At 55.3% G+C, this 20,170-nt stretch overlaps 11 protein-coding genes across 12 annotated transcripts; all 11 read right to left on the bottom strand.

Annotated features, from left to right (window-relative positions):
* ABB37_07672 (hypothetical protein) lies at positions 1-975 on the bottom strand (the record flags this gene model as incomplete). The annotated part of the gene is made up of 1 exon (XM_015806397.1): positions 1-975. A coding segment is annotated over exon 1 (764 nt), but the record flags the coding sequence as incomplete, so codon positions are not given.
* A 1,127-nt stretch (positions 976-2,102) lies between these two features.
* Positions 2,103-4,412, bottom strand: ABB37_07671 (putative pteridin transporter; the record flags this gene model as incomplete). Its single annotated transcript, XM_015806396.1, has 1 exon — positions 2,103-4,412. The coding sequence occupies exon 1, from the start codon at positions 4,308-4,310 to the stop codon at positions 2,103-2,105; it is 2,208 nt and encodes a 735-aa protein (XP_015655318.1). The 5' UTR covers positions 4,311-4,412.
* Positions 4,413-4,969: 557 nt separating this feature from the next.
* On the bottom strand, positions 4,970-6,077 carry ABB37_07670 (hypothetical protein; the record flags this gene model as incomplete). The annotated part of the gene is made up of 1 exon (XM_015806395.1): positions 4,970-6,077. Exon 1 carries the CDS (start codon positions 5,903-5,905, stop codon positions 4,970-4,972), a length of 936 nt encoding a protein of 311 aa, XP_015655317.1. The 5' UTR covers positions 5,906-6,077.
* Positions 6,078-6,725: 648 nt separating this feature from the next.
* ABB37_07669 (hypothetical protein) lies at positions 6,726-7,142 on the bottom strand (the record flags this gene model as incomplete). The annotated part of the gene is made up of 1 exon (XM_015806394.1): positions 6,726-7,142. One exon carries the CDS (start codon positions 7,140-7,142, stop codon positions 6,726-6,728), a length of 417 nt encoding a protein of 138 aa, XP_015655316.1.
* An 870-nt stretch (positions 7,143-8,012) lies between these two features.
* ABB37_07668 (hypothetical protein) lies at positions 8,013-8,591 on the bottom strand (the record flags this gene model as incomplete). The annotated part of the gene is made up of 1 exon (XM_015806393.1): positions 8,013-8,591. Exon 1 carries the CDS (start codon positions 8,574-8,576, stop codon positions 8,013-8,015), a length of 564 nt encoding a protein of 187 aa, XP_015655315.1. The 5' UTR covers positions 8,577-8,591.
* A 620-nt stretch (positions 8,592-9,211) lies between these two features.
* ABB37_07667 (putative mitochondrial hypothetical protein) lies at positions 9,212-11,834 on the bottom strand (the record flags this gene model as incomplete). Its single annotated transcript, XM_015806392.1, has 1 exon — positions 9,212-11,834. The coding sequence occupies exon 1, from the start codon at positions 11,672-11,674 to the stop codon at positions 9,212-9,214; it is 2,463 nt and encodes an 820-aa protein (XP_015655314.1). The 5' UTR covers positions 11,675-11,834.
* A 439-nt stretch (positions 11,835-12,273) lies between these two features.
* Positions 12,274-12,733, bottom strand: ABB37_07666 (hypothetical protein; the record flags this gene model as incomplete). The annotated part of the gene is made up of 1 exon (XM_015806391.1): positions 12,274-12,733. Exon 1 carries the CDS (start codon positions 12,592-12,594, stop codon positions 12,274-12,276), a length of 321 nt encoding a protein of 106 aa, XP_015655313.1. The 5' UTR covers positions 12,595-12,733.
* Positions 12,734-13,072: 339 nt separating this feature from the next.
* Positions 13,073-14,770, bottom strand: ABB37_07665 (putative mitochondrial hypothetical protein; the record flags this gene model as incomplete). Its single annotated transcript, XM_015806390.1, has 1 exon — positions 13,073-14,770. The coding sequence occupies one exon, from the start codon at positions 14,768-14,770 to the stop codon at positions 13,073-13,075; it is 1,698 nt and encodes a 565-aa protein (XP_015655312.1).
* Positions 14,771-15,109: 339 nt separating this feature from the next.
* ABB37_07664 (putative mitochondrial hypothetical protein) lies at positions 15,110-16,774 on the bottom strand (the record flags this gene model as incomplete). Its single annotated transcript, XM_015806389.1, has 1 exon — positions 15,110-16,774. Exon 1 carries the CDS (start codon positions 16,691-16,693, stop codon positions 15,110-15,112), a length of 1,584 nt encoding a protein of 527 aa, XP_015655311.1. The 5' UTR covers positions 16,694-16,774.
* Positions 16,775-17,191: 417 nt separating this feature from the next.
* ABB37_07663 (hypothetical protein) lies at positions 17,192-18,022 on the bottom strand (the record flags this gene model as incomplete). Of its 2 annotated transcripts, none has more annotated exons than XM_015806387.1 (1): positions 17,192-18,022. In XM_015806387.1, exon 1 carries the CDS (start codon positions 17,885-17,887, stop codon positions 17,192-17,194), a length of 696 nt encoding a protein of 231 aa, XP_015655309.1. In that variant the 5' UTR covers positions 17,888-18,022. The 2 variants fall into 2 exon arrangements, with proteins under 2 accessions (XP_015655309.1, XP_015655310.1); XM_015806388.1 differs by having other exon boundaries at positions 17,192-18,019.
* Positions 18,023-18,468: 446 nt separating this feature from the next.
* Positions 18,469-19,998, bottom strand: ABB37_07662 (hypothetical protein; the record flags this gene model as incomplete). Its single annotated transcript, XM_015806386.1, has 1 exon — positions 18,469-19,998. The coding sequence occupies exon 1, from the start codon at positions 19,780-19,782 to the stop codon at positions 18,469-18,471; it is 1,314 nt and encodes a 437-aa protein (XP_015655308.1). The 5' UTR covers positions 19,783-19,998.
* Between the last annotated feature and the right edge of the window lie 172 nt (positions 19,999-20,170).

Here is a 20,170-nt window from a genome sequence, read left to right as displayed (position 1 = left end):
AACTCTGTTACCGACTGTATTCTACAACGGGTGGCTGTCAGGTGTTGAAGGTGCTGCGATTCCGCCAGTGCGGAGAGATTCGTCAGCCCCATAAAACCTCGAATGCATAGCTGGCTGATCGGCAGCTGCGCTGCACACTGCAACGCGTGATTCACATCGACAGATGCACGAGCGCCAGCATCAGCTTCACTGCACGCAATCAACAGCTTTGTCATGTTTGGAAACGTCAAAAGCGCACAGAGAAAGTTGCCGCACTGACCGTCGCGCGCCGCTGCGAAGTTTTGCACGCTCGCAGCTACTGTGTCGACATAGATCTGCAGCTCCTCCACTCGGTCTCGCACACGATCCGTGAGAGACGCCAGCACGTCTCTGCGCTCATTGCCGACGGTGACAGTCAGCGGCAGCCCGCACCGATCCGCCCACCACAGCGACTCCGCAAGCCTTTGTGGAGTTAGACCGCGTTTCACCGACGCGATCCGGTAGATCAGGTGGTTGTCTTGTGTCACGACACCACGACAGTTCTCTCCAACGTCAGCTCTTTTTGTCAGCGCCTCCGTGTCCAGTCTCATCTGTGGACACACGGCACTCAGGGTTCGGAGATGTCGGGTGATGAACTGCGGGTCCATGAAACTCACCACTTGCGACAAACCGTCGCCGTACAGACGCGACAGCGATGCACGAACATCGGCATCTGCGGCGTTGTAGGGAAGAGTTGCGTTAACGTCCGCCACGTGGCTTGCGTAGTGCACGTATAGTTGTGCCATCACTTGTGTGCGTGTCTGTGTGTGTGGTCTCTGTTCGTGGGTCAGCTTGAGGATGGGGGAAAAGGTGTGAACAATGACGGCTTCTTTCTTGATCTGCGACGATACACCCGTAGAAGCAAAAGAAAAGAAATGTGGCGAGAAAAGAAAGAAGATGTGCACATCGACACGAGAGGGAGAGGGGAAATAACCGTGTTTGCCTCGACCATGCATTGAAAACAGTCCCAGCAGTTTTCGCTGCAAAGAAAGCAACAGAATCTAATAAATGGAGGCCGCAACACTTGAGTTTGGTGTTGCGCAGCATTCCGCACCGCGATGGCACCACGGGAGCTGCGAGAGCATCCTCCCTTTGACTGTTCAACAACTTAGCCACGTGAATGCTCTCTGCAATAAATAAGCTAACTGTATTATTTTCTTCTTTACTGGCGTGTTTAGAATGCCCAACCTTCATTATTCCGCGTGTACAACAGTGATAAAAGAAGAGAAAGGCGTGTATTTGTAGCATTTGAAAACAGAAAAAAAACGAAGAATGAAACTACAATAATAAAGTGCAGCGCTTGCAGAGTACGAGAAATCCGCAACGCAACCGAACAGCGTAGATACCTCGCACCGCAGTCGACACGCGTGTGCAGTTTTGCTCAACCGCGCCTGTTCAGTTGCTTGCTCTTCGGTTTGATGCCGTTACGAATGAAAAAGTTCTCTGAAGCCTCATGATCGCCAGTGTGTTTGAGCTGGATACTTTCACCGAGATGTGCCAGAATTCTCGCAGCAGCTAGTTGGAAGGAAATGCGCAGTGTTGGTGTGCGCAACCTACAAGTGAACTGCTACAGAGCGTATCGGAACACGTAGTTTAATAAAGTACATTTCTTTTTTTATAGTCCATCAACTACGGAACACCAAAGAAAAATGAGTTTTGAACGCGCTATTTGGACGCTTGCGCCGCTCTCCAATTTCGTGTAAATACAAAATGACGCCACCCTCGTAGCACTGTGGAGGGCTGTGTCCAAAGTAGCGCATGCAATCATCACTCATTGGGTTATAAAGAAAACAAAATAATCATCAGCTTGACAATAAAATACTAGCACCTCTTCTCCTTTTTACTTTTAGAGTGAGTAGAGTTACCAAAGAGAAAAAAACACTACGCAGGTTTACGCGGCATTTCTGTTCTCATTTTTTTTCAGAGTAAGCTAAAAAAAAACAAAGGGAATTGCTTTTCTTTTTAGTATTTCAAAAAAAAAATGCGATATCTATGCGTTTTCCGTTCATTTGACGGAGTGTCTTAATGAAGCAACAGACACGCACCCGTTACGAATTCAGGGTGAAGTGTCGTTTTTCCGTAGATCACTTTCTGTGCTTACATAAACAGTCGCATCCGCTGTCAGTACAAAACACTTTCAAAAGAAATAAAGAAGAAGTAGCAAAGGTAACATATTTTAGGAAACAAAGTGCGGCAGGGTTTGTGTGCCTGCCATTGAAAAGCACTGCGCATCCAAAATCAGCAAGATGTGTCGAAGCGACAGCACGCACCTGGAGGTAAACACTCGTTTCCTTTTCTTTTCTTAAGACTGTTCCTCCGAGGAGACGACTGATTTCTGCTGCAGCGGGAGTGTTGGACGTGGCGTTGAACTTGTTCAGCCACTTCTGAAAGATGGACAGGGCTTCCACCTCCTTCGGGTCGATGGGGTCGCAGATGCGGGCACCGGGGATCAGGACAAACACCAGCGGGATGGCGAGGAGGGGCGTGATGAGGTGACCGGTGATGATGAGCCAGTGCAAGTTGCTGAAGTCGCATGGGGCTTTCGAGCGGATCGGCCACGCCGTCTCCATCAAAATCGCGCCAATCGTGGACGACGTCGACGTACCCAAGTTGCTGAAGCTCGCCAGGATGGCAAACATCGTGCTCTCGCAGCCCTTCGGGCACAGACGGGAGATCAGCATGTTCAGCGGCATGAAGTTCAGCATGTAGCACACCTGGTACACAACAGCATCGCCCATGATGTACATCGCGTGATCAGGAATGCCGATATACAGATTCCAGCGCTCGACGATGATGACGTCAAACACGCTTGCAAAAACCTGGACCAGCGTGGTGATAATCAACGTTACACGGTAGCTCTGCTTCGAGAAGACGCGCGAGAACATGTACACACCTAAGAGACCGGCAACGTTGCCGATGACCGCGCCGACGGTGTTGTAGAACGTCTGCGAGAAGTGGGGGCCATCAGGAAGACAGTCTGCGTCTGCCATGTAGAAGTTGTCCGTCGCACCGGTGATAATGATGTAGGACACGAGTTGGCACCACCCGAAGAAGTTCGCCTTCATTATCGTCACCGGGATGCAGAGGAAGCCAGTCACGCACAGCACGACGGAGATCACCACGCAGCCGTACAGCAGCTGATAGGTCGTGCCGACGATGTTGAGAATGGTCAAGACGACGGCACCCGCAGTGAGGACGACACCGTAGACTGCGACGGAGGCGTTGCGTAAGATGACTTCTTGATTCACGCCAAAAATGCCGCACATGCACGTGGGCACCTCGAAGTCAACGTTCATCTCCTCCTCCTCTTGTGTCTCGTTGTCCAGCTCACCAAACTGAACCAGCTCGTTCGGGACACCCTCCTGAGAACTGCCTTCACTGCCAAACTGCGGCTGAACCTTCACGTTGTCCGGTGCGTTGCCGTAGACGACCATGCCGTCCTTGAAGGACTCCGAGCTCATCTCCTGCTGCCTCAGTGCCTCCTGTTTCAGCAAAAATACGAAATCCTCGCGGCGCTCCACGGCGTTTTTCTTCTCACCGTACCAGTTGAAGATGAAGAAGAACACACACACCGCCTGCAAGCCGGCGGATATGAAGATGCCGATGGTGGGACGGCCAGAGTCCGACAGCGGTCCCTGGATGGCAGAGGCGATAACCTGACCCACCATGATCAAAGCCCAGATCCACGAAATGAGATCGGCCCCAGGGACAGGTTGGCGTTTGATCAGGCGGCTGTAGTGGCCTTCCGACATCACATCGATGTTTGCAATGCAAAAGGATGATAGAAAGATCATCGCACCTGCAATCCCGGCGCTCGACTCTTTAAATGGCAACACGCCGTACACCACAGCGCACACGGCTCCGGCGATGCACGAAAACGCCATGTACCACCGCTTCGTGTAGCCAAAGAAGGAGAAGGTGTCGCTGAGGACGGCGGTGAGAGGCTTGATGGAGAAGCCCATGGAGCTGATGCCATGCATGCGCTGGTACACCTCCGGCGTGACACCGTACTTCTTCATGAACATCGCGTACTGGGAGGTGGTCAGCAACGTCTTGCCGACGCCTTTGCTGAGGATGTATACCATGCCCAGCGACGTCACGCACTTGGGCCCGAAGGGCTCCACTGCATTGCCGAAGATGGGGATCGCCTTTACGCACGGAACGACGGAGAAGAGCGCTGCGGAGTCAGGGTGGACATAGCCGGGCTCATCAATTGCCGGCTGGCGAGCCAAAGTTGGCATGCCGACGTCATCGCCGCCCACGATGTTGCCAACAGCAGCCTCAGCTGTCATGGCGTACAAAGGGAATGAAAGAAAAAGAAAGGGAAAAATGAGCTGTTTTGAGAGCCGTAGAAAGACCAAGGTGGAGAGTGCTTCGTCTTTGTCTTGTTAGCTGTACGGTGACCCAATGATGAAAGAGAGAAGAGAACAAAGAACGGTACAGAGGAAGAGAAAAGACGGTGATAAACGCAGAAGAGAAGAAACCACACCCCTGCGTCAAAAGAAGATAGTGTACATCGTAGTCTTGAGATGGCGTTAAAACACCTTCTAAATTCCCCCTTTCAACTGCGATGTGCATAAGCCGCGGAGACGCTTTTGGCTCTGCCATTGTCGATCAAACGTTCGGTTCTAAAGCCTGTCGCACGTCACATTATTTCGAGGGCCCTTCCGTTCTTCGTTTCTTTTTATTCGTTCGACTACGCAACGTTGCGGTCAACGAGAATTGTTGGGACGGGTGGTCAGAAGGGGCGGCTAGAAAAACGAAGAGGAGAAAGAAAGGTAATCTTATTTGGAGATATGTACTCTGTCTTCAGATGCTGTCACTGAAACATAACAGATCTACCCAGGGCAGAGAAAGGGGAAGATAGAAGCAACTGGTCGCAGCAAAGCGGCAAGGGAAACACACTTCAAGGAGGAATGAAGTACAAAAAAAAAACTCAAGCACGACAGGATTAGTACTCGAGGTGGCCAACAATTTGTCCATATCCTTCGAATGGGTAGTCGATGGTGATGCGGCCCTCGCCGGTATCGCCCAGGCCGCTGTAGAGGTCGCACTTGCCGTCCTCGCGCATCACGATACCGGAGGCGAAGACGCAGTCCTCCAAATTTGGTTTTTTGGCCGGACAGGAGGGATAACAAGACTTGGTTCCAATAACCTTTTCATTCTCCATCGCGCGCGTCACGGGATCGAAAACAAAGGCGCAGTTAACGTACACTGACAGCGGGTCGCCGTTGGGCTTCTTGTCGTTGTAGGCGATGTGGCCGATGCACCCCACCTTTCCGCTCGTCAGCAGATAGGGCTGATTAACGCCACCCCACATGCCGGGCCGGATGAAGTCGATGGGCTTTGCCCCCGCGATGGCAGCGGTGGTGAGGTGATCGATGCTGTCCACGGTGGCGAACCCGACGTACACCTCGACCTTGGTGCGCACACGTGAAAAGATGCCCAGTCGGCCGTCGTGCAGCTGGAGCACACGGATGTCCTTCATAAAGTCGGGGCCGGTGGTGAAGTAGTTCAGCTCGGTGGGGGTGCCGCGGTAGAAGTAGCCAAAGTAGCTGAGCACCGCCTCACCGTCCTTGCGGACGTGGGTGCCACCAAAAATCATCTCGTTCTTGATGTTCTGTATGTACGGGTCCTCCAGCTCGATGCTGAACTCCGGGACGGCGGTGAACTCATCCTTGCCGGTCTCCTCGAACAGGCGGACGTGCGAGGCGGCCCAAATCTCGCGCTTCTCGACACGGCCGTAGATGTGGCGCCTTCCTTTGTACTTGAAGGGGACGGAGCAGTTGTACACATCGAAGCCGTCGACACCCTTGAAGGCGAGCAGTGCGCTCTCATAAACCGCCTTACTCTGTTCAAACGCCTTCTTGTGCTCCTTTATGATCATTTTCAGTTCCGTGATGTGGGCAGAGGACGCCCGCGAGAGGTCAACTCAGCACTGCGGGTGTGAGACGGAGGCAGACGGAAAGAGAAGGCCGAAAACGCAGAGAAAGTGCTGCGAGCGAAAGAAAAAAAGAGGGAGTATATAGAATCGATGTCGCAGGCGAGCAGCCTTCTCTTCCATTGACCACAGAAGCACAACAGCCGATGTGGGTAAGAATGGATAGAAACGGGGGAGGAAAGGATAGAGCGGAGTAGCTGCGCGGTGCGCCACATCACATTGCACACATGGAGCTGATAAACACGAGTTAGTTTACCTCTATGAATAACGTATCACACCTTCCAAACGATCAAAGGAAAGCATTGCTGAAAAAGACAGCGCCATACACAGTACGCTCGTTTTACAGCGAACGTTGAGTGCGAGCCGGCGGAGCGACCTAAGCGCTCAGCAGGCAAACTCGTCGACGCTTTTCCATTCTGTTTTCCTTCGTCGCACAGCTGAAAGGGAGGTGGTGAGAGAAGGAGGGGAACTACGAACGTGATAGAATAGCTGCCACACACGCTGGTCGCCTGTGTTCTGAAGCTTTCATTCCACATGACGGGCATAAATCGCGTCGCACGTCGCTGACGCTCCCGTGGGACTCATTTATCCCTTGTGGTGTACTTTTGGCCAAGGACCCTACCGCGTCCCCCACGTTGGTTAGAGGGAGTCACTCTAACGGAGACAGCGGGTCGAAGAAAAAACTCCACGGCAGTTAAATAAACCGAACAATCACGTCTTTTTAAAAATTGGCAGGGTCACGTAAACTCTGCCCCGACGTGGTGTTTTACTTGCTGGCAGGAACCACGCAAGCGCTATCCGTGGTGACAGAGCCACCTGAGGAGGCCGCCGTGTTCATGGCGACAATGACGATGGCCTTGTGGTCCGTCACAAGCGCGATGCGCGCGCCGTCACGGATGTGGTGGTGCTCCACCAGATGGCGTAGCATCAGCTCGGCCGCACGGGGCTCAGCGTGCGCCGAGTGGCGTGCGAGGAACGGGTCCGCAGACGCCTCGTCCTCCGGCACGCATGTGTGCTGCTGCTCAGGCGACACGCCCGCTCGGTCGCGACCCGTGTGCATCGCCTCCAGTGCGCGGCCGTTCCACGTGTACTCCTCGCCGAGGAACACCGTGTTCTCGCTGGCCAGCGCCAGCAGCTCCGCGTCCGACATCGCCTCCAGCTCGTCGCGGTTCGGCGACGTCATCAGGTTCGCCGCCTTGATGCGCGCCACGACGCTGCGCACCGCGCGCACGAACTCCGCCTCCTCGCCCTCGCGGGCGGCAACCAGGATTTTGTCGATGAGGGTGCTGATCGTGACGGGCGTGTCGATGTCAACGATCACCCACGTCACTGCCTGCCCCACCGCAACACTCCACCGCGCACCAGTCGGCAGCGTCCGCAGCCGGTAGTAGCGCCCGTTATGCTTCGCAATCCAGGCAGCGTAGAAGCGATGGACAACGGTGGTCCAGTCGGATGGGAGGTTTGCCCTTCTTTGAATTGTTGGAAGTGTTCAGGGGAAAGCGCCGCGGATTCAATCGGACGGTGCGAGGTTCTGTTCCTCACCGACACCGCTGCCGCGTGCTCACCGAGAAGCTTGAAGAGAAGGGAGCATATTCCTCTACTTTTTTTTAGAGTTGGCGTGCCTTTATCAAGATCAAGTGTGTAAGAGAAAACCGTTGATAAAAAAACGTATCCAGCGATACGGAGAAGAAAAGTAGAGGGAGTAGCGCCAAACGAAGAAATGAACGCAACGGCAGTGTTTCCTCGGAGCCAACAGTTTCCTACATTACTGTCGTACATCAACATCAGCAGTTCAATCTGGCGCTTTCCCATATTCTCTGCACGTTTTTGTTACCGCAACCGCTACAAGACGCGATGCAACATTTATGGCGAAAGCCGCGTGAAACAAGTTAGTAAGAAAGCCCCCGAGACATATCAGTTGACTTCGATTCGTTGGGGGAAGCAGAAAGGAAAAGCAGACGAGTGAACGTAGCAGGGAGTCAAAGAGGGAGCAACGGCGCAGCAAAACAAAAGGGATTTCGTGTTCGTTTGCGTGCAACGGGGAGCCGTTTCTTCACCTTGGCGAAGACACTCGCTGAAGCATATCCGTTAAACCCCGTGACTCCTCCAGTTGATCAAGGTTGACGAGTGTCAGAAACGGCGGAAGGGTAATGGACTGCGCAACATACACCGGCACAATACGACTCAGTCGGGTAGGCACCCAATAGTATGGCGGTGCCATCATGCTACGTGGAGTCTGAAAGAACTGTGAGATCGAGGGACACACGGAGACCCATGTGTACTTCTTATAAGCTAGATCCGAAAGAACGTACAGTTGGTTACCGCCGGTGGCAGGCGTTTCGACGGTTTCTTCGGTCGGAAAAATGCATGTAGAATGTGCTGGATGGGCTGCACAGAATGCGTTCCCGCAGAGAGGATGCCAGACATTAACAGGAACAGTTTGGGGCTTGAGATTGAAGTTGCTGCGGCGCGCCAGGTTGTAGGAGAACCACAACGGAGAAATGAAACCGGCTCGGTCGGTAAGCTCGGCGAGTTGATGAAGAACAGCAGCCTCAGTGATACGTTTCCGCGAATCCATCATCAGCAGCGGACGCTGTGAAAGGAAACTGCCGGCCATTTATCACAGGTGCCTCGCGAAGAATGCCAGGGTACGATTTCAAGAGAAAAAGAGGAAACAGAATATCATCGGTCTTTTAGAGGGAGAAGAGAGGTGTGTTTCGTGCGACGTGGCAGAGGCGGAAACAAGTGCAATGTAACGCCATGCAACGAAGGTAGCGTCTACGCACCCCACCGGCACCTTGTGCGCAGTATTCAAAAAAAAACTTCAAATGTGTTTCCACAAATTTGCCCTAGAAAAGGAAAGGGGAAAAGAGCGGCGTTGTAATCTGTGAGACCCGGTATCACAACGAGCATCATAGGGAGTCTCGAGTTTGCTCGTTCTCTTCTTGTCTCGCGTGTGAACAGATCACGCTTGCCAACCACGATGTGTACTTTATTATTGTTTTGTACGATGAAAAGAATGTGTAACAACCAAAACTCATCTGACCTGCCACTCACACGAATGCCTCCCCAGAGAATATCGGGACCGTCCACACAAACGAGCACAACGATGCAGTCGGCATCAACAACAACAACATCTCACACGTGGGAAGACGCCGTTCGGCGCAGCCGTGCACACAGCCGTCACAAGACAAACCCAAACAGAAGAGAAAAGAGGTGGAACACTATCAGGTGACAGTCCAGTCTGAGAGCCTACGGCGCTGTCCAGTCCAGCGAACGCGGGAACTGTTCGTGATTGACAAACGGCAGATCCTGCAGATCCTTTTCCGGATCGTGCTGCTCCATTTGCTGAACAGGAATCGGGTGCATGAACCACGTCTGATCTTCTTCGAAGGGCGTTTGGTCGACTTTGCCCGGCACCTGTTGCATCGGCCACAGTTTGTTCACGTTGTACACCGGCGTGGGCTCATCCTGGAGCAGCAGCTGTTTGTCCAGGTACTTGGCCGTGTAGGCAATCCAGTTGTCGCTCGCGCTGGACTCCCGTGGCGTTGTTGGAAAGCGCGAGGTAGGGGTGTGGTACTCGTGCGGGAACTTCTCCGCATTCGGCGGGAAACTCGGGATCTCCGCCAGGCCGGAAACAGCTTTCTCGCCTAACGTGCGGGCCAGCAGGGCATCCGTCGCGGCCTGCGGGCGCAGCTGCGGATGCGTAATGCGGCGAGGCGTCTTGGCCGTGACAGGCACGCGAACCGTCGCAAAAGTGGAGAGCTCAGCGCCTGCAGCGTCGTTGCAGCTGTGCAGGTCGGCCTCGCTGCAGCCGAGGCGTGCCGCGACGGTGGCCCACGTGTCGCCCTCAAAGACAGGCTCGGCGCTGGCAAAGGAGGTCTCGAGGGAGGCGAAGGTGACGGTGTAAGGCACCATCAGCTCTCTCACCGACGGGTCGAAGCAGCCATCGGCGCCCCCGTCGGCAGCCTTGTAGGTGAGTGCTGCCTCGCCGTTGGCCTGCTGCAACTCTTCCACGGAGCACCCGAGCAGCTCGGCCGCCATGCGCCACGACGTCACCGCCGGTTTGCCGTCACCGGGCTGCAGCGGCAGCAAGGCGGGGACGCTGCTGGTGCTTGTCAGGCGTCGCGTGGAGGTGCCAGGCACGTTCACCGACACCCCGGCGCTGAGGGTCTCTAGCGTGTCGTTGGCGTTCTTCAGCGCCTCCTCTGTGCACCCGAGCCGCTGGGCTACAGAGGCCCACGAGTCCCCCTCCTGGCATATCTCCACATCGAGGAAGTCCACAGGGGCACTCTGCCAATCCAACGCGAAAGAGAAGAGGCGGTGGTGCTCATGCGTCGGTTTCACGTCGACGTCGTGCTCCGTCGGGAACACGGCGGTATCGTGGACGATGTTGCGCCGGTACGTTGTGTGAAACTCGCAGCTCGTCTGGCGGTGCAGCCAGTGACGGATGCCGTACATCCGCTGCTCGAACTCCGTACTCTGAAACGGCATCTTCACCACCACCACGCGGAAGTACTTGCGGAACTCGTAATGCGCGGTGGACATCTCTAACTCGGTGAAGGAGGTGTCGGAAGATGAGGTCCAGAACTCGGCCAGCCGCGTCCACGGCTCCATCTTCTCCACGTACGGCCACGACACATTGGCGTCGTACATGTTGGCCGTCCCTGGAATAGGCACGTTGGCGCGGTTGATGAGGCCCACACACTGCTCCTCCAGCCGCTCCCACTCGCTACGCAGAAAGTTGGCCACCTCCTCGGCGGCGTAGTGGTCGGCGCCCCCGAAGGGACCTTTCAGCGAGGCGTTGAAGGCCGCCACCATCTCCGGGTCCACCGCCCCACCGTTGTCTAAGCTCTCAATGCTCGCCCGCACGTTACGCAGCTTCTCCTCCACCACCTGTCGGCCCACGTCCTTCAGGAACATAACGACGTCGTCTGCCAGCTTCATCACGTGGTGGTCCCAGAATCCCTCCAGCACGATGCGATACGTCACCTCAGAGCCCTGCAGCGTGTTGGCATTTGCGTTTTCGAAGGTAAAGCGCTTATTACGTGCCTTGGCAACCTCGTACTCGTACCAGTCCTCCGTGTTCCACTGGAAGGGGAAAGTGGAGCGGTCGGCAGCAATTTTGCCGGCACACGGCAGCGGTTCCTCTAGACGGCCCACATCGCGCTGCACCTCCAGCGGACTCAGAATTTTGGAGTGCTGCAGGCGCTCCACAACGGCGCGGCTCATAATCGTCTCCAGCGACGGCGGCGGCGTGGCCGTCTCTGCTGTGTTCATCTTTGTGAGGTAGGCTTCACGAAATGGAAAGCCCTTCGCGCCTTTCCCGCGTGATGACCGGGGGGTGTAGCGCTGGGCCTCGCTCAGGTGCTGCACGTACTCGCGCCCCTTCGCGTCGAACTCGTTGTACGGGCGGAAGCGAAAGGCGTTAGCCGGCGCACTGGCGCTCCACGGACGGTAGTCACCGAGGTGGTGCGTCATGGAGGTGCAAACGTACCAGCTGTCCACGTACTGGTCCTCCGGCACATCAGGACGGACGAGGTTGCCGCGAATAGAAATGGGAAACTTGTCATCGATGGGGTCGATGAACTCGTTGGTTTTGGTGCTGTTCATGTTCTGCGGTGCCGCGACAGGGGCCGGGCCGTCAAACTTCGGCATCTGTGACGGTATCCGGTACCTCGACCAATAATACCGTCCAACGGTGCTGCGGCGCATGGCTCAGGCGCAGTTTCGGTGCCTGGTGGCAAAACCAAAAACAACAGAGAAGAAAACAAAGAAGAAGCGACACGGTGAACCGCCGCCAGTGAAACAACAGCCGAGTTGGCGTATTTGTGCTCAGCTCAGTCAAACACAACTGTGTCGAGAGCATAGAACTGAGCTCGGGAGAGAGACGTGAGAAGGAAAGAGAAGTAGAAAGAGTGGGTGCGCGAGCACAGTAGCCGCATGTGTGAGCGAAGAAGCGGCAGTGAACTGCAAGCCGACAAAAGAGCATCACATCATAGACTTCCTGCAGGTTACAAAGTGTGTGAGCCATACTTATTTCGGCAAAAGCACAAAAAAAAAGCCGCAGATCGCAACGTAGGTGGCAAATTAAAAAGAAACAAGACGATGATTCATGTCAAACGTGTCCCCAAGTAATGGCACGGTCTCATTCAATACTTCAAGACACTTGTGTCACTACATGATAACGGAGGACTCTTTTAACACTCACCTATTTAGATATATAGTATTTTGAGAGCTTCAGAACGTAAGTCCGCTCTGCGCCTCGACTTAGAGCAGTGCGCCGCACGGGTCACAAGACGATATGGATGCGGTCACTCAGCCTGTGCCTGTGCAAAGGGGTTAGTTGTGTCATCGACCATCCACCCATACTGACGGATTAGCTCCTCCTTGCCGCGGCAACTCACCGTGTCGGCCGGGGCGTCGAGAGCCTCCTTGGTGGCAGCGGCGGCGACGTTGGAGAAAACGGAAAACCAAATCAGACCCTCGTGGGTGCCGCGAATAAGAGCTACCTTGCCGTTGCGAAGACTCTTCGTGAAGTGCACAATCTGACCAGGGTGGAAGCCATAGATGTTCTCCGCGCTCGCGTCGAGCGTGATCGGGCCACCGGAAACGGTGTTCACAGTGACGGACATGGTCACTGCAAGTACGGCTGCTGGTTTCTGTGCGAGAGACAATAGAAGGTTTAGACTTGGAACAAAACAAATTATCAATTTTGAAGTGTGTGTGTGTGTGTGTTTCGGGTTTTTTTTCTTTTAGTAGAGACGCATCCCTGCGGCAAAGTCCGGCACCACAAAGGCCAAAAAAAGAGACAGAAAACGATTTGTCTTTGGGCAGACACGCGCACTTCTGAAGATGCCCAGATGGCAGGAGAACTTTGAAAATCATGTGCAGCGTTCCCTCTTACAGTATCTGGGAACACAATGTATATATCGATAACACTTAGTATCTTCAATATGTTCTGTGAGTGAGAAGGCCAAGTCGGTTTACTTATTTGGTCATATACTTTTATCGAGCGAATAGCAGAGCACCTGAGCGTGCAAAACGCACGTAGCGTATTTCACAGCTGCCAATAAAAGGGGGAAAAACACGTTTCTCCGTGAAGAGCGTACATTACGTTTCGGGGGGTAGCGCCGTATCGAGCAGGAAGGGTGGTGACCGGTAGGACACGCAATCGGGGTCGAAGCACTTCTGCACAAAGGTCCGCTTCGCGAGATCCACTACGAGGTACACGTTGTTCGATTTATGCTCTCGCCCCACGTGCTGACAGTACCGCGTCCCATGCACCTGAAAAGTCAAAAAACGGTCGTGTAGTCTGCGCGGGCGTAAAACGGCGCATTCGCAGTGTGCAATCTTTGTATACGCCCGCTGCAGCAGGATTGAAAGCCGGCTCAGCGTCTCGTCCTCCGCCGGACGGGTCGCTTCCCACCGTGACGCATCCACTGTCTTTGCTGCGCCTGCGCAGCTCGGCCAGGCATTGCGTCCACCACCTCCACGGCAGTCATCCGATTGGCCGTCGACATGAAATGCACGAATTGCCGTCCCTGAGGAGGGCCGGTGCGAAATCATCGTTGCGAGAAAAACATCCAGCGATGGCGGGGCGGACTCGGAGTCGGGCATCAGGTGCTGGCGTCGAGCGCGAAGGTAGTGCCGGTGCACGCGCAGAACGCTGGACTTGCCCAGCTTGCAGCTGCCCAAGCAACGCATCATCCGGTTTTTGGAGTACACGGCTTCGTCCACCACACACTTACGCGGCAGGTATGGCAGTGTGTTACGTGGGTAATCGGGTGCCAGTTCGTGGAACACCGCGTACCACGCAGGGGAGCCGTGAAAAAACAGACTGCGGTGGATGCTGCTCTCGCGAGTTGCTCGATCACTGAGGTAGGCGACGAGCTGGCGCACAAACAACTTCACAGAGTTCGTTGAGTCAAATACGGTGTTTTTGAACTTGATGACGTAATGCTGCGAAAACTTCGTGGCCACGCCAAACAGCGGTACCGACTCGAGTACCCACACCTCCTCGAACGCACAGCTCTCGCCCTCGTCTTCCTGTGGGTCGATTAGCGACGGAAATCGATCGCGGACAAAAGCCTCTAACTCACGCAAGAGAACATCGCAGGTGTGCGCATTATCGGGCTCGACAGCGCAGTTCAGACCGCACACGTCAGGCGGCGCACCTGCCGCGCGATGCCATAGCTGCTGGTAGCGCAAAACGCTGCATTGAAACGACGTGTGCCTCTTCCCATCTGCAGCTTCCTCGACGCACACAAAAGAGTCGTCGCCGGCAACGACAGAGGAGGAGTTGGAGTCGTCGTCAACGCAGATGGCCGTGCGGAGAGCGACGTAATCGCCGTCTCTCTCGACGTCGAAGTATAAATGGCAAGGTGAGCCTTCCCGAATAATCTCGTACAGGTGAAGCTGGCGAGCATCTATCGTGGCGAGAACAGAACGGAGACCGGTGAGTGTTGCCGCAAGAAACATGCGGCTCTGCTGCGAGAGGGGAGTCTCGCCGTACAAGAGCGCAAAATCCTCGCGTGGACGTTTCCGCAGCTCAACGGCGCCGCCTTGTGCCGCCGCAGCAATTTGCTTGGATTGAAACAGTGCCCGCGCACGGTCGCTGGCGGTGTGGCGAGAGAGCAGCCGAGAGACCTCGCTCACGGAGGGAAACTCAATGCAAAAGCACAGCCACGTGTTCTCGCCTTGTTTCGCCGCTGCGTCGTCGACGAAATCAAAGAGTTGCTGCTGTACCGGGAAGAGTCGGCATTCGTTGCGTTCAAAATGACGCTCAAACGTGTCTTTGCACCACAACATCTATCGCCTGCCGCGGGGAGTATGAAAGGTATAAAAAAAAACGCAACGCTAAAATTGCAGGAGACACGGAGATTCAAAAGAACGGAGGAAGAAAAAACTGGGTATGGGGCATTCCTTCGTTTAAGGAACCTGGACGGGCAAGTTTAGTCGGATACATTCCCCTCTTTCGCGGAGCAGAATGCGTTGCAAGTTCCGTTTCGTTAGAGAAATCCTCTTTATCTTTCCAGGCTCGTCTGCCGGCTCAATTTCATTACCGACATCAAATAGCCGTAGTCGAAAATGTTGCATCTTCGGCGGTTTGTCTGACTCTCCGTTAAACGCAGTTTTATGTGAACACAGTTAAGAACTCGGCGCTTCTCGCCCGCTCTCTCCCACGGAACCTTCAAGAGCCAAGACGTCGCGCAGCGCACCACCCAAGAACGCACGTGCGGCGCTCTCCCTCGCGGTCGTGTAGCGGGGCGAAATGGCGCGACCGACAAGCTTCACTTCCCCACCGCGTCCCGCCAACATCGTCACTTCGAAAAGTCGGCGGTGGGGCCGCGTAAAGGCGTTCAGGTAGTCTGACAGCGTCTCGCCATTTGTGTCGAAGGGCACGCCGTTGCGGGCATCCGACATAGTGTCGTAGAAGCGAGGGTCGCGGACGTGCTTTTTAAATTTGACGCGACGCACGATGCGGCCGTTCTCCGGCTGCGTGGGTCCGTAGACGTCGGCGTAGGTGCTAAACGCCGCGAAGTCCACCCATCCCGCAAAGGCGGGGCCGCGCTCATAGGTCGCCCGCTCCTGCGCGGAAAGCCAGCCATCGGTGGAATTGGTGGAAGAGGTCAGCAAGGCTCCTGCCTCGTGCGAAGGCTCTAGGCGCCGCGTCACCAACTCCGCTGTTCGCCGGCGCCACATGTCCGCCGAGTCAATCAAGCCAGGACCCTTCGCCAAATTACCAGACCTGAGCGCGTCATCTCCCAGCCCGTCCAGCGTGACACCGCTCTGCTCCGCCCCGGCAACGTCGAACCCAGTGACAATCGACAGCTCATCAACGGGTCGCCCACCCTTCCAGGACGCATCAGATGATGATGGTTGTTGCTGGCGATCCATCTCTCCCTTCCCCTCCACATCATGCGAAGCGGATTGCGTGGAGGAGGTGGTGCCCGCCTTCACTTCTTCTGTGACATCGGGAAGGAGTCGCGACTTGGCCGTGTAGTGGACTGCCAAGCCCTGTGCGGCTAGCACCGCCTCCGCCACACCCGTCGCCGGGAAGTGCTCGAGCACCCGCAGGAGAAGCTGCGACGCCCGCCGTGGCACGTTGGGCTCGTCCTGCAATGCATAAACGTGCTCGAGTACCCGGGTGGCGGCCTCGCTACCGAAGGTCTGGTGAACGGCGCCGACAAACTGCGAGAACTTCCACCCGAGAGAGCTCTGCCCGCACGCGAGGAGGGCAACTTGGTGTGACGTGCCGGCGACGTCCTGCCTCCGCACCGACGCCCTCTCCGCCTCTAAGAAACCGAGTGTGTTATCGGAGAGGTCGTCTAGGCTGTGTAGGCTTTGTTCTGGCGACATTGCCATTGCTTCAAACTGAAGCTCTTTTGCAAAAAGGCGCAGCGTGAAGTGGTTGTGCAGGACGGCGTTTATCTCCGCGGCCGCGTTGGTTGTGAGAACGGAGCCGCGTCTGATGCAATACTGAAGCAACGTCGCGGAAATGTATCGGTCCACCAAAGCATCGCCCAGCGTGGTAAGTTGATGTTGATGGAAGTGAAACTTCGTGGTGAACAAAGGTAGAAAAGACGATGCGGCTCCGCTGGAAAGCGCTGCCGGTGTCGTATCTGGAAGAACGCGTTGATACGCCACACCGCACTGCCGCAGTGCCTGCAGAAGGCAGCGATACGCGGTCATGTCAACACCCTTCGAACACAATCGAAGACAATGACGCATAGTTGCTCCCCTTCTTGATCTAGCCACTGAGTACAACAATGCACATAATATATCTTTCGTCACTAGTTCTTTTCCTGTCCTGCAGTAGGGAAGAGAAAAAAGGAGACAGAGAGAATGAGAAGGGGGCAGAAAGAGGACGCTTAAGTGTAGAAACAACATGCCGCATGAACGCTGCCCCTCGTTTCGCGCTATTGAACCCTAGAAGGTTGCGTTGCAGCGCCATACCAAGCGATACTCAGAAAAAAAGGGGGGGAGGAGCAACCAGAAACGCTGAAGTTGGCGATTGCCCGTTGTTTCTTGTTCGACTTCTCATAGAATTGGTGCTGCAAAACAGCAATAAAAACGAGAGACCAGCTTGCTTTAGTCACCTGCCCGATGGATTGCACGCGCTTCGTCTCGGAGAACCGAAACAAATGACAGAAATTCTTCTCTCTCGCTTTCACTTTCCGTTTTTCCGGAGCAGCCATTTTCATACGAGGAAGCAGAAAAAGGGGTCAATTAAACATCTTCCGCTTCGTCGCATTGCCGCTCATCTTCTAGGACACCGTCTACATCGGAGAACGTAATCGACGGTTCGTATGCTTGATACTCACGAAGCACGTCTTCGTTCTCTGGCAGGGCTACCGTGGTGGTTGTTGTTTTCTTGAACGCTGTGGAGATCGAGCTGGAGGCCAGGGACGGGGACTCGATGTTCGGCTCAGTTAACCGAGAGCGGGCGTCTGGAACAACACCACCGGAAAGGGAGCCTTTCTCTAGGAATGGAGGTACGTGGCCCTTCTCACACGACTCGACGAGGCGTTCCAACAACGGCCCTTCACCGGGCAGTGTTCTGAGGCCGCCAAGCAGGGTGTCTTGCTCGCCGGATAGCAGGTGCACGCTTCCTTCCACCTCCAGCACACCAGCTGTCTCGCGCAGGTGGTGAAACTGCAGGAAGTCGTAAAGGAGAAGGAGACTTATTTTTGACGCTGCGGACAGCGAGGCGGGCTTCAGTACATCGCCCACCGCGGCACGCTGCAGGTCGTCGTCGCCCCGAAGAAGCGATAATGCCGTCGCGCGAAGCTGAGCGCGTATTTTGCCCAGCGCGCCGGAGGAGGTCAACGCACTCACAAAGGCGTCTTGGAGCTGCAGCAACGCCGCGTTGGACTCATGGCCGTTCTCCAGGTGCTGCGCACCGTCAGTGTCGAAGTCGTCCATCACCAACTGCACTGTGCTAATCACGTGTGGGATGAACGACTCCGAGGTGCAATACGTTTCGCCTTTCCCGACGGACCAGCTTATCGATACGTATGATGTGTGCGTGTGTCGCGAGGACGCGAACTCTTTTCTTCTGCGTAGAAAGAAAGGGAAAAGATGAGACGACCACAGAGCAGAACAAACAGGAGCAGTTATCAAAAAACGCGCTCTTAGTTAGCGAGTGGAATCCGAGCGCGTGGCCTCTAACTGCCTCACCACCACCACATCGATACTTCTCATACTCCGCGATAAAGGGAAAAGGAAAACACAAAACTTCATCGCCTCTCTGCAGTTCAGTAGACCACGAGTGGGAGACAACGCGCGAGCGCTTTCTTTTTCAGTTTTCAAGGGCCATGCAATCGGCTGGTCACTTCTGTATGTATTGCGGCTCCTCGTTCTTCCCTTCTTTTCTAAAGGCAGCTCAGTTTAGTTCTATTTCCATCATTAAAACCTTGGATTACAAACAAAAGCACGATATTGTCTCACCCTAACCACTGAGACGCAGCCACTTTGTCTTTTCTTTCTACATCGCACGGCGTCAATCACACGTAGGTGGAGGTGAAACGGAAAAACTTGGCTGTGCCGTCGTCGCTTGCACTCGCCAGCACCGATCGGGTGGTGGCGAGGCTGAGCACCATGCGTCGGTGCCCCATCAGCACCGACAACGGCTGCTGTTCCGACGACCGACCGTCCCACACGCGAACCTCGCCGTCACTGCAACCAGCCGCTACGAAATACGGCTTCAACCAAACCGCGGGGATGACGCTCTCGCCCACCTCCAGGATCGTGCGGGGGGTGAAGTCCGCCACGTTCCACACAATCACCCGCGTGTCGCAGCTGGCAGTCAGCAGCAGCAGCGAATTCTCGCTCATGGCGAGAGACTCAATTGCCTGCGCATGCAACTCCTCCAGATGCGACACCGCCTTCGCACTTCGGAGAGAAATGACGTGTAATGTGCCGTCCTCGCAGCCGACGACGCACTGGTCGTCGTTGACGAACTGCAGCGCCGTCACACCCGCCTTGTCGGGGCTCAAGTCCTTTGAAATGTGGACCTCCTGCTCGCCCGTCTTGGGATCGAAGATGCTCACCGAGCCGTCGCTGCTGCCCGTGATCAATTTCTTGGTCTGCGGCGACCACACGGTGCAGGTAACCGCGCCGCGGTGGCCCACAAAGTACATCGCCAAGGTGCCTTTATCCACGTTCCACATGGCCGCCTGCGTGTCGTCGGCACCGGCCGCAAGGATTCGGCTGGACGGGTGCCACAGAAGCGTCATGATCTCGCCGTAGAGGTCAGTGAACCAGTAGACGCGGTTCCAAAACCCCACCGACCAGATGCCGATGGTGGAGTCCAGGCTGCCGCTGGCCAACCAATACCCGTCGGGCGAGAAGGAGAGCAGACTCACGGTGTCCTTGTGCCCTTTGAGTGTCGCCGTCAGCACCGGCTCCGTGGTTTTGTCCTCGACCCTCAGCACGTAAATATCCTCCCCCTCGCCGGCAGCCGCGAATATAGTCGGATCTTGCGGACTGACAGCGATGGTGTGCAACGGCTTCTTTTCCGGTGCCTCGAAGGTCGCGAAGGCGTCGTCACGCTCCGGCTCGTGGTCAGGGGCGGCGTTCAGGTCCTCCATCTCCGCCTCCTGCTGCGCTTCCTCATTCTCCTGCGGGTTTCCACTGGCATCCCCCGCGGCGGTGTCAGGGCCCCGCTCCTCATCGTCGTCGTCGTCGCTCGACTCTGCAACGGGAAGGGCAGACTCATCGAGGATGTCCACGTCGGGGTCTTCAAGATCGATGAAGGCTTCCTCGGCTTCCTCGATGTCCTCCCCGAGGCCCTCGCGCTTCTGTCCGCTAAGCGACATGACACGATATGTGCTGGAACAATGGTCGAAAAACAAAAAAGGATTTTGCTTGGTGAACAACCTTATCAGTGGGGAAGGCAAATTCAAGCACGTTAGGACAATTCTCAGACACGTTCAAGCAGATCAGTTCAACGTACACTGTATTTCCTGTCTCACAAAACAGCACAGATGCGTTGTTTTTCTGTTCTGGCAACTGCTACTGCTACTGTTTTAACTGGCGTCAATTTCAGGCAACAGGAAAGAAAAGAGCGCTTGCAGGAGAGGGGGGAAGACAAGGTGAATTGACGAAGGTGATGGACGCTGTACGGGAGGTGAAAGACGAAGGCGGGCAAACACAAACGAAAAGGGTGAAGGAAAGCTACGTTCGCCTGCCAGCAAAATCGGACAC

Source organism: Leptomonas pyrrhocoris (assembly GCF_001293395.1).
Source record: "Leptomonas pyrrhocoris isolate H10 chromosome Unknown, whole genome shotgun sequence".
Classification (NCBI taxonomy): domain Eukaryota; phylum Euglenozoa; class Kinetoplastea; order Trypanosomatida; family Trypanosomatidae; genus Leptomonas; species Leptomonas pyrrhocoris.
Note: the sequence above shows the minus strand (reverse complement) of the source record. Positions and strands in the feature narration are given on the sequence as shown.